The following is an 11,240-nucleotide window of genomic DNA, read 5'->3' on the forward strand; positions in this document are numbered from 1 at the left end:
GATCTTGGAACATTTATGTCCGTGATTGAACGTATCCGCATAAATTTGCTAGCAAATTATTTTCGAAATTTTAGCAAACAAAGATTTAAAGCAAACTGCTATCAGAAATGTATAAAAGAAATAGCAAATATAGCTAGAGTAACAAGGACTGCAAGCTGTAGCAGAAATTTGGTAGCAAATATTTGTCGCAATTTTCGCGCTCGTTTCCGCTTCGAGCTGATTGGCGGAAATCTGACAGCTCAATCGAAGGGGAGCCATAGGTGAATTGGAGGTGGAATTCAAATTCCTAATTCTTGCTTTTTTCTTGCTATATTTGTAAGTGAGTGTCTCACAAAATCTTCTTGTGCTTCATTTTTTGTTGAAATTGCGAAAAAAAAAAAACAACAAAGCTAGCAAATTTTGTTAGTGCGTTCAATCTTGGGCATATCTCTCCTGGAAAGCCATGGAAAATTACAAAGCTACTTTTTGTTACATTAGTTACTGCAAATATGAAAGTACGGACAAAGTAAGATAGAGACCAGTGATCACGCATTTTGGTGAACACCAGAGTTTTTGTGATTAACTGAGTTCGGTCAAAAAAATACCCTGAAAAATTGAAAGGAAACTTTTGAAAAAAATCGAACGTGATAGCTAAACTAAAGTCATGGAAACTTGGAAAAGTCATTGAAAAGGTTATGGCAAGTCGTGGAATTTCACGAACCCCTGTTGTTGTTGTTGTTGTTGTTTTTTTTGGAATACAAATCTACTATTTTGACCCTCAATTAACTATGTGGTTGACTTGTTTAAATCTCACAGATGTCAGTTGTACATTTTGTAATAAAGAGGTATCCCGCATTCAAGGAACCCATCAAGTCCAAGGTGCCGTACGTGTAATGAATACTTTTAACTTGTCTGCAGAATCTAGGGAATGTTTCGCATGTTCCTCCGGAATATTCACTTTATAAAGCACCAGTCTCTTTTTTTTCCCTCCGTCCTCTTCGAGGAGAAATAATCTTGGCATTTTGTATGAGTAGACTATATAATAACCAGAAAGAGACGGCGACTGCGTGACTTAGTCGCCGGTGCAGTTGCATTACAATCAGGAGCCGTTGTGTTCAAGTCTCGTTCTGTGCAATAGTTGGAACATATATATATATTTTTTTTCTGCTTGGTAGCTCCGAATTCAACGCCTCCACCATGTTTGTAAAAGGCCAACGGGCTGCCGGCTTCACACATGACTGTAGCCGTGTTATGTTTAAATTACAGTCATACTTGGTGGTCGCCTATTAGAGATGTTCGCGCCATTGAGTCAAGAATTACAGAATCCCTTTAGTGAAGAGGTCTAAACATGACTTGATTTGAAAATAATTTATTAAATACGTGTTGTACAGGTTCTCAGTAAAATTTCTTCGCATACCTTCATTGATTTTGTTACCTCTGCGTCCCGCGTCTATGTTCTCGTTTGATACTGCCTCGTACCCAGACGTCTCTCTTTTGATGAAAATGTGCGCGCGAAGGAAGGCGGGAAGGAGACAACTTCGCCTGCCGTGTGTACCCTTCCCATGGTCCCTTGCGGTTCATCACCAGTCACTCGTTTCGCGCTAGCCTCTGCCATGCGAAAAACGAAGCGCCTGAGGAGGAGGCTGCGTTTGATATATTATTTTGGCACTATTGTGTGCGTTAAAAACTCACCTTACCACATTTATAACAGACCCCAAATATTAGTAGTTCTAGCGCGTTTGTCTATATTAATGTACGACAATTGTAGTTCAATTTTATTCTTGGCTAACACTGAGCGACATCACATATCGCTTCTCCCTCCAGGAACGACTGATTTTTCACTGCGGCTATCGCCGGTTTACAGCATGTCCTATATTCTCTCAGCACACATCGGGGGACAAACAAAAGGTGATTGTTATTATTATAAGTTGGGCTTCCTGTGGATTTCACGAGTTGAAATATTATTAGCATTTGTGCTGCTTCTGTTTCACGTAGTTCCTGCTTACCGATTTAAAACCTTGGAGACAGGCTCAAGTGCTAAAACTGCTATTGATTAGGTCCTCGCTTTTAATTCTCTGGCTGTTTCTTTCACAGTTAGAGCGTTTTATGCCCCAGGAAGGTTCATTCGTTGCCACAGTGTACGCACCAATCATGTTCCCTCCTGCGCCTGTCTTGGTATTCACACAGGATAAACACACAAGTAAGTGCCTTGATGTAATTTAGGCACGGTAAGATTTCTGTAGGTCAGCGAAAAAATCCTGAGTTCGGCGGCGCTTTGTTTGGTGGTCTTCAACTACGCACTTGTGGTAAATTCAGCTGTCAAGTACTGCAGTATTGTTGGGTGACAACTGAGAAGACGAATTAGGAGGCATGTTTCGATACAAACATTTGCTGTTTTCACACTAGATAAGGATTATCCGTCTAATCCATCTACAAAATTCATCAAAATTGACGGAAAAACAGATGGATAAAATCAAGCGGATTGTCCATCCAAAATTAAGACTTGTCCATTTTCAAATTTAGTTTCGTCTGGCACGAATAACCCGTCTCAGACAGATAGTCCGTCTCTAGTGTGAATACGGCCATGTTATTTTCCATCAGTGAGGTATCTGGTATATCGGAATTAATTTTCTTATTATTTTTTTTTTATTTATTTATTTGTTTTGGGACTTATACCCATTCTAACACGACCTTTCAAAACGAGAGATGCTATTCGCATGGTATGTTTTCTATTTGTATTATATATATATATTTTTTTGTTTTTCCAGGAGCGAAATAGACGTTTGCACACTGTTTTTGTACTTGCTTTTGTTCACGTTATTAACCACAAGTATCTTCATATAGGTTGTCACACCCTGGTTGCTACAGGTTCTCTGTACAAGGTTGATCCGAATAGAATTGTAGCAAAGAAAATCGTACTTAGCGGTCATCCTTTCAAGATCAACAAACGATCAGTTGTTTTACGTTACATGTTTTTCAACAGAGGTGAGCACGCTTTGTTTAAATTCAATTTGTTTATTTATTTATTTATTGTTATTATTATTATTATTATTGTTATATTATTATTATTATTATTACTATTATCGTTGTTATTATCTTATTTGGTTATTTATCATTTATTTATTCAGTTTAATGTATTTAATTTATTATTTTTTTCTTAAATAACAAAAGACAATTTAAGTAAGGAAAAAATTCTGTGAATGTATTTCCTTTGCTTTTTTTTTTATGTCGAAAATAAAAATGGGTATGTACGTAGTCCCAGCGGTTTTGTGGTTGTAAGCATAACAATATTAAGTAGCACCATTTCAAACCGTTGGGCTTTACGGAAAATCTGTGGATTGAGAATTACATTCTCACTTTAAACAGGGTTCGTACAGGTCATGGAAAACCTGGAATGTCATGGAATGCCAGAATTTCATTTTCCAGGCCTGGAAAGTCAAGGAATTTTATTTTCAGTCATTGAAAGTCATGGAAATTTATTTTTTTGTTTGCTACGTTAGTTACTGCAAATAACAAAGCAAGGACAATGTAGGATAAGGTGGAGTAATTGAACAGCGCGAACGGCACGTATTTTGGTGGACACTAGAGTTTGTGTCTGTTGAACTTTTTAAGGTCAAAAAATACCTTGAAACAAGGAAAGTTTTGAACGTTTTTGAAAGTGACAGCTAAGCCCAAGGTCATGGAAAAGGTGAAAAGGTCACGGAAAAGTTCATGGAAAGTCATGGATTTTGAAAAGCTCAAAAGAGCGCGAACCCTGTTAAAGCATTCTCACTTTAACGTTAGAAAAATTGGGAAGAGAAAGGAGACTCTGCTCGCGGCCTGCACAATTCCTTTTGAGCATGCTCCAAATTCAAATGTAACCGAGACTCGGCCTTGCTCTCAAATCGAGTGAGTTTATAAATGAGAAGGAAGCGAGACAAACGTATGCCTGCCACACAGAAAATTTTATAGAGACCTTGATTGTGGTTTCGTGAGGCTTGAAATCCGTCCGATTTTAACTTTTGTGATAGCAAATTTCACGGCTTTGTCAAAGGCTTTTTACGGCTGCCATGTTTGTCGATCGATTGTCGATCAATTGACAAATTCGTAGACTTGAAAAAAGCGGAAAAAGTTATATTTCTGTTTAACAATATTGATCCATATGTTTGTTAAAAGCTTGACTACAATGTCTATGAAGCATTTCAACTAAGAGACTTTTATTCCATTAAACGAAAGCATGGGAAATAGAGATTTCTAATTCAAACTTTTAATCAACACTATCTGTTTATTTGAATATTTTAATTATTATTAAAACTATATTTTAATAGTTTAAAAGTAATACCATTTCTTTATATGGGAATGCTAATAAAATTAAAAAAACAAAAACAAACAAACAAAAAAAACCTTTAATGTTATGTTGTTATGATTGTAAACAATATGCTGTGGGTGCGAAAAAAGCCAGCGATTCTAACGTTTGAGCATGCCCGCCGGGGGAAAACCGGTTTGACCGGTTCGAAACTGGACTGACTCATCCAGTTTTTTGGATTATTGGCGGATAAAACGAAGTGCAGGCCGTGAGCAGAGTCGCCCTCCCTTCCCGATTTTTCTCGGAAGATCGAAGGAGACTCTGCTCGTAGGGTAAACTGAGGCAAACGAGTGTCCTTTTTTGGGTATCACTTAATGTAATGGAGTAGCAATTACATTTTATTTGTCTTGTTTGTGTCGCGTTTATTTAGAGGATATTCAGTGGTTCAAGCCCGTAGAGCTGTTCACCAAGTACGGAAGGAGGGGTCACATCAAGGAACCTTTGGGTGAGCAACCAACACGCGCTTAGTTAAAAAGTTGTTTGAATTAATTATGCGTTACCAACACAATGACCCTACATGGGTATGTAATAGCTTCGTCGGCACGCGAGTTCGTCCCTTTTCATCTCATGCCTTGGTCTGGTCCCCAGTTTCGCAGGTGATTCAATGAATATTAAAGTAGCCTAACAAAGCCACAGTTGTTCAAAAGCTGGATAGCACTATCCACCGGATAAATCTTTTTTTCTGGCGGATAGCACAATTGGTTTCCCTAATACTTATCCACTGGATATTGATTTATGCGGTGCATAGCGCTATCCAGCTTTTCAACAACTGGGACCTGGTTTGAATAGAGAATACCTGACTGTATCAACAAGGGGTTTTCTAGTCTCCTTTCTCTTGGTGGGTCTGGGTGAGTACGCCCCTTATTTTGAAATTTCAATGCCCTAAAATGCGATTTCCAGTATTCTGGGCACTAAATAGACCATTCCCGCATTACGCTCCAGTAAGCGAACATAAAGAAATGAGGTCGAGGCTGGGGTGGACAAGTTTATATAAATCACTATATTTTGTTCACCCAAGCCTCGAGTTGCTGCCTTTGTTTACAGGAATGCGGGAAAGGTCTATTGAGAAGATAAGTAAACGTAATTCCCATCAGAATGGACACAAAATGCGCAGGAAAACTCCATCTTTTCATGAATACAAACTTAAAGCTAAAAGTATGTTTTAAGTCCAGCAAATTAAATTTTAAATTAAGTTTTGATAGAATATTCATTAATTTGATACGTCATTCTTAGCTTCCAATTTTAAAAAGTAGCCGACTTCTCTGAACAAAGTGCTGACGTATTTTGTCGTTCGTCGGTGCTTATTGAAACCCCTACGTTTGGTAACAGCTCCTTGTATATTGAATACCGGTAAACGTCATGACTTTTATTATATCGACTCAGTAACTTATCTTACATGCCTTGCATGCCTTTTCCCACGCTCGGTGTTGACATATTCGCCTTCTTTAAGTTTTGATTGGCTTACTGCATTGTCTACTTCAGTTACCATTGGTTGAACGGGTTAACTGATTCATGCTTTAAACTATTTGTAGGAACGCATGGTCACATGAAATGCGTCTTTGACGGGGTCATCAAAGCTCAAGACACGGTTTGCATGAACTTATATAAACGAGTATTTCCTAAATGGACATACGAGCCCGCTATACTGCCACCTCCAGCGGAATCTCCTGAAGAAGACAGTATGGAAATATAAGACAACCTGCCCTTGTCTTATTGATTAATTTATTGGGAGAGAACGGATATCTAAAACGAGGATGTCTGTGAAAATGCCTTGTCGACTCGCGGCCCGTTATTCTTTTATTTGATTTTCATCGATTGACTACCCCAGGAGAAGAAGACCATTAAGTTTTAGCTTTTGTAATAATCACAAACATCGTCTTCTTTTTTAAGCCTTTTGGACTATTTCACAATCAGTGTTTATCGTGTAGGCACTTTGACTTTGTTAACGTGACGCCATGGTTTGGCCGTTTAAAGTAATGCATTTCGAGATCTGGCAGAACTATTCGTTAATAGTCAGTGCTTTCGAACTAAATATCGCGCTGTCAAAAAAATAATAAATGAATAAAAATAGTTATAATAAATAAAAGAATAATAAACGAATAAACTTCCTCTTTTGTTTCTGTACTAATATTGCTATTTGTTAACCATCTTGAAGGCTCTTTAGGTCCGGATAAACTAACGTCAAAGTGCAGACAGTTCCCCTTTTTCACTCTTAAATGACGTTAACTTTTTTTCACCCCTGTGCTGTTGTACCTTGGTCGAGGTTATATAACGCAGTAACGTTTTATTGCCAATTCTTCTCACACCCAGAATTTTTATGATCATCTGGATAATTAGAAAACTGCCTAATAAACGATATTCTGTCTTCAAAAAAGTAATAATAATAATAATAATAATGTAATCATTGTAAATAGTTGAATAAAATAAATAAATAAATAAATAAATAAATCAGTTTTTAGCTTCTCTCTGTTTAAAACCCATTAATTGAAAGGTACGCAATTCAGTTTTGAGAGATTTAATCCAAAAAATATTGCGGTCTATTTCTTTGTCATTTGTGTTCCTTGCCGCTTGGGAATTGTCTCAAACTGGTTGCAGTGTCGACTGTCTCTTCTTTAGCGGACGTAACTGGCTGTATTGCTGTCGCGGAAGGAATGACGGTACGGTTGGGACGAAAGCTCTGGGTGTTGTTACCTTCCTAGCAGCGTCGCTTTTGTTTTGTGGGTTAAATGTGCATACCGTGCTTTTGCTTTTGAGAGAGATTATCAATATCAAGTTGTCTTTCGAAGTGCGACAGAAAGTCCTATTGATTACAGATACTCAGTTCATGTCTATCTAAGACCACACAGCTGCCTTTATTTAGGACGGTTCGAGTGACTTTTTCGCAAACTTAAGGTAACTTCGTAGCAGCTTTTTAAATATTTTCAGCGGCTTCCATTTCGGAAGAAACGATTCCAAAGTTACGTTTATTTCCATTTGTTATTGTACCTACTTGCCGTAACAACTCGACGGTGACTGTAACTTCTGCCTTTTTACTGATATTTATAACGATACAGCGACTAAACGATGCTCTTCAAATTTTTAATAATTGATTGCTTCAGGCTTGCGCTTTACATTCCCAGCATACAAAAACAATTGAGATCAACGTCTATCATTTCATCAACTTTTCCTAACTTACTCTCGTGAAAGTTGGTGAAATCTGAAACAGTCAAGTTTTCTCTTGCTTTAATCATATTCACCGCGTCGGTGTTTTAAGCAGTGAGGTTTCTCTATATACTTTAAATGTGGTTTTTTGACCCATGTAGGCTCATTATAATGCATCTAAATTAAGTAACGATGTCTTTGTGGTATTAAACACTTAAATCACCTGTCGAGTCGGGTCATTGAATATGCAAAAAAAGCTTTTTAGAGGTTGATATCGTTCAATATAAGGCACCTCACAAGGGGGTGTACGTCATACATATTAAGCACAGCGTTTCGCCATAAAGCATTATCATTCATCCAGAAAGAAAGACGACTGAAACTTCAACGCCGTAAACACATTACAGCTGTGCGAGTAAAGAAATCAAAACATGGCGCGTGGCAATGTCTTGAAACCTTGGTACCAGTCGAAAACTTTGACCATTTTGGTGGTTCTTTGGGCACTGTTCACGACCTGCTTAGGAATTATGATCGTCGTGATCTTTGTTCAGCCCCACTGGATTAGTGGAACGATTCAAGAACCGAAGAGGACAGTGAATTTTGGCTTGTACCGTAACTGCACAGAGAGTTTGAACGATTGTTCTGGAAACTTGAATGACTTCAGCAACATCTACTCGGACGCCTGGAAGGCTTCTACCATTTTCGTAGCGTTGGCGTTCATCTCCACGTTTCTTTCGGTTGCTATAATGTTGCTTTACTGGTTGTGTTGCTTTGAGTCTTCAGGAGTTGGTTTTCGAGCAAGTAGTGGACTGCAAGCCACTGCGGGTATGTATTATTTATTACCTAACAGTTATTGTTTTAGGGGTCGCGGTCTTTTAAGCATATATGTATGTGATTTGCTTGCCGTGTAGACCCTCGACTTCTTAAATTACAAGATTGCTATAGGGTTGCTTAGATTCAGTGAAGTAGTTGAAACTATTTTCGATGGTTACGACCATTACCACTTAAAAGAGAAGAACGTTTTCAAAATCATGGTGTCAATCTTTCAACTCGCACATAATCGTATTTTTCTTAGTGTACGTATCTGCGGCTTTGTAGAAACGTTCTGTAATGGGGAAAAGATGAGGAATTATTGCTCCTTTTTTAGCTTGTTATTGAATTATAACCTTTTTGCAACATCTTTGACAACGAAGTCATCGGTACTCTCCATGTGGGGTGAACGTGCTGATTTCGAAGATTCCTTTTCCCTGAAAGGTGGACCAATAGTTAAGTGTCATTAAATTTCCTGTGCGTTTTTACGTGCTTGTGAGGTTGCCTTCATTCAGACATAGCACTTATTGCACTCTAAGCTGAGTCGGAAATAGCAAAAGTCACAAATACGTATTTCATTGTTACTAGCAAAGGCACACGGAAATTCCTTCTAAAGACACTACTTTTTTTCCTCCCTATGCATCGGTTGTGCCTCAAGTATTCTACCCTGGATGATTTTCTGCACGTACTGCAAGGCTATTCAGAATTCATACTAAATACGCGAGGAAATGAAAAAACAAAAAAAACAAAAACAAAAAAAAAACATCAAAAGCCCGTTTGTTCATGTATCCCTTTCAATTTTTTGGGCTCTCTTCTTTATATAAAACGCAAAATGGCAATTTCATCTGCGGAAACCTGTGACTTGTGACAGCAGTCTTTTCGATTCGAGTAATGAATATTTCTTTTGAATGATTGAATGGTTTTTCATTGGTAATACATTGGTTAGTTAAGCAGAAAATTGAACAATTATAAGCTGACGACGTATTTACAGCTGACTGATGTTGAGAGCAAAAATCGTTTGAAAATACTGCTTCAAGTTAAGTGTATTTATTCAGATAAATTGATGTACATGTTATCATCTAATCTTACGCAAGCACCTAGTGTAGAATGTTCTAAGGAAGTTTTTGAGAATGTATCATTGACAATGAATTTTGTGGGACCAATTAAGACCTTAAGCCTTCTTGAAAACCAATTATTGATTAACTGGTACCAATATTGCTTCTGTTCCCACCAAAGGTTAATACAGGATATTGGCCTTTTCTTACCCAGCGATCACGAACTGTTTTCTCTCTTTTCCTTCAGTTTTCTTCTTTTCAAAATACTTTTTTGAACTTTTAGGTGTTATTTATTATTTCCTTTTAGTTGATTAGCATTGTTTTTTATTACTCACTAGCTTGACTTTTTTGTGTGACTAATCGTGTAATATAAGCACTTGATGAACTTTCTAAATATAACAGTACTAAGTTTTGTGTACTTTAAGCGGAATCCGTCTGAACTATTCTTTGTTGCGAACATATTTTTCATTTGCTGGTAATTGTCTTATTTGGTTTCTGAGAAATGTGATACTGAAAGTGAAGGCTTTACCAGTTTTCACATGCTTTTAATATACGATAATTTGTTCGGGTCATTTAACGTTCTGGGGGCCTAGTAATTAAGTCATCAAAGAATCTGTCAAAGTAACATTAATACATTAGTGTCTTTCTTTTAGATATCAGTTTATAAATTTATTTTCTGTGGAGTTGTTTATAAAGAATTCTAAACCATATTTTAGTGAAAATAACGTATGATGTCTTGGGAAATGTTGACGTGTCTGAGAAGTTTGCAACAAGCCGCATTAAAAGGCTGTTAGCAACCTCGTTGGTGAGACGAGTTATTTTCTAAGGATCACAATACCTCATAGTGGAGTCTATGTATGTTCATAGTACCGAAAATATTATATATAAAAAGGAGCTGTGTAGATATAATTGGAAACTACCACCAAATCGAGGGAAAGGAAACAAATAACGCGACGTACACAAGAGGAGGCACGTATGGACAAATTGGGAGAAGATTGAAACGGGTGGCACTTGTGGTTTCTGAAGCCTCATAAGCCTATTTTTTTTTTCTTTTTTTTCTTTTTAAATGTTCATTTTTGTTGTTTGTAACGTTTCAAATAATCCGCACGTGCATAAGACGACATTTGAAAGAAACAGTTCTCTGGGGTACCATCACGTGGTCTAAAATGGGAAAACAAACATTCAAGCTAAAAAGGTCTATTGTATCTAATTTTTTTCTTTGTAATATTATATTCAGGTCTCTGCATGCTCATCACTTGTCTCGTTTATCCGGTTGGATGGAATTCTACCGCCGTCAAGGCGGTTTGCGGTCTAGAAGCAGACAGATACAAGATAGGAAACTGTACTGTAAACTGGGCTTATTGGATCGCCATTATCTGCATGGCGGACGCTTTCGTGCTTAGTTACCTCTCCCTCATGTTCATCGAGCGAGAGATTGGAACCCCGAATGTAACAAGCAGGAGGCAAGAGTCCAACGGAACAAACCCAGAGGATGGCATACGGTCAGGAAGAGCTACAGAAGGATACCACAACAACGATACCACGTCACTGTGAGCTTCTGAGGGAGCACATGCCATTCTTTTTGTCCCCCCTTTTTCTAGAAGGTTATCAAACAATCAACAGGTTTTAAAAGCTCTACAAGTTAACTGCCATAATCAACTGCTGCGTGATAAAACTGCAAAGTCTCTATAAAGTCCACTTTGATTAATCGTTTGCTTGGGTTGTCTTACTGAGAGTTACACTTTTGAAATAAAACTCTGTATAGGCGTAAACATCATGGACATAAACCATAATTAATCTCATTGAAATTGACAGTCACAGGTCACAAGCGGACGTTTCTCTAGGTAATAGTTGTACTGTACATTTGTCAACGGTTATGTCATTCGGGGGTTCAAGGCAGTTTAGGAGTGGGA

The 11,240-nt window shown here is 37.7% G+C and overlaps 2 protein-coding genes across 2 annotated transcripts in view; both read left to right on the forward strand.

The window, feature by feature from the left end:
* Positions 1-6,208, forward strand: part of LOC140947249 (pre-rRNA-processing protein TSR1 homolog) — a 29,962-nt gene extending 23,754 nt beyond the window's left edge. The window contains exons 20-25 of the mRNA XM_073396304.1: positions 796-858; positions 1,804-1,887; positions 2,074-2,179; positions 2,824-2,964; positions 4,695-4,769; positions 5,857-6,208. Coding sequence (XP_073252405.1) covers positions 796-858; positions 1,804-1,887; positions 2,074-2,179; positions 2,824-2,964; positions 4,695-4,769; positions 5,857-6,017 — 630 coding nt within the window. The 3' untranslated portion in view covers positions 6,018-6,208. The remainder of the gene's footprint in view (positions 1-795; positions 859-1,803; positions 1,888-2,073; positions 2,180-2,823; positions 2,965-4,694; positions 4,770-5,856) is intronic.
* A 1,504-nt stretch (positions 6,209-7,712) lies between these two features.
* On the forward strand, positions 7,713-11,036 carry LOC140947250 (LHFPL tetraspan subfamily member 3 protein-like). The gene is made up of 2 exons (XM_073396305.1): positions 7,713-8,287; positions 10,565-11,036. The coding sequence occupies exons 1-2, from the start codon at positions 7,894-7,896 to the stop codon at positions 10,879-10,881; spliced, it is 711 nt and encodes a 236-aa protein (XP_073252406.1). The 5' UTR covers positions 7,713-7,893; the 3' UTR covers positions 10,882-11,036.
* Positions 11,037-11,240: the final 204 nt, after the last annotated feature.

Source organism: Porites lutea, chromosome 9, assembly GCF_958299795.1.
Source record: "Porites lutea chromosome 9, jaPorLute2.1, whole genome shotgun sequence".
Classification (NCBI taxonomy): Eukaryota; Metazoa; Cnidaria; class Anthozoa; order Scleractinia; family Poritidae; genus Porites; species Porites lutea.

Coding starts and splice junctions, on each gene's coding strand:
- LOC140947250 (XM_073396305.1), top strand. CDS start 7,894: ATGGCGCGTGGCAATGTCTTGAAACCTTGGTACCAGTCGAAAACTTTG. Junction 8,288..10,564: donor TGGACTGCAAGCCACTGCGG/GTATGTATTATT, acceptor TATTATATTCAG/GTCTCTGCATGCTCATCACT.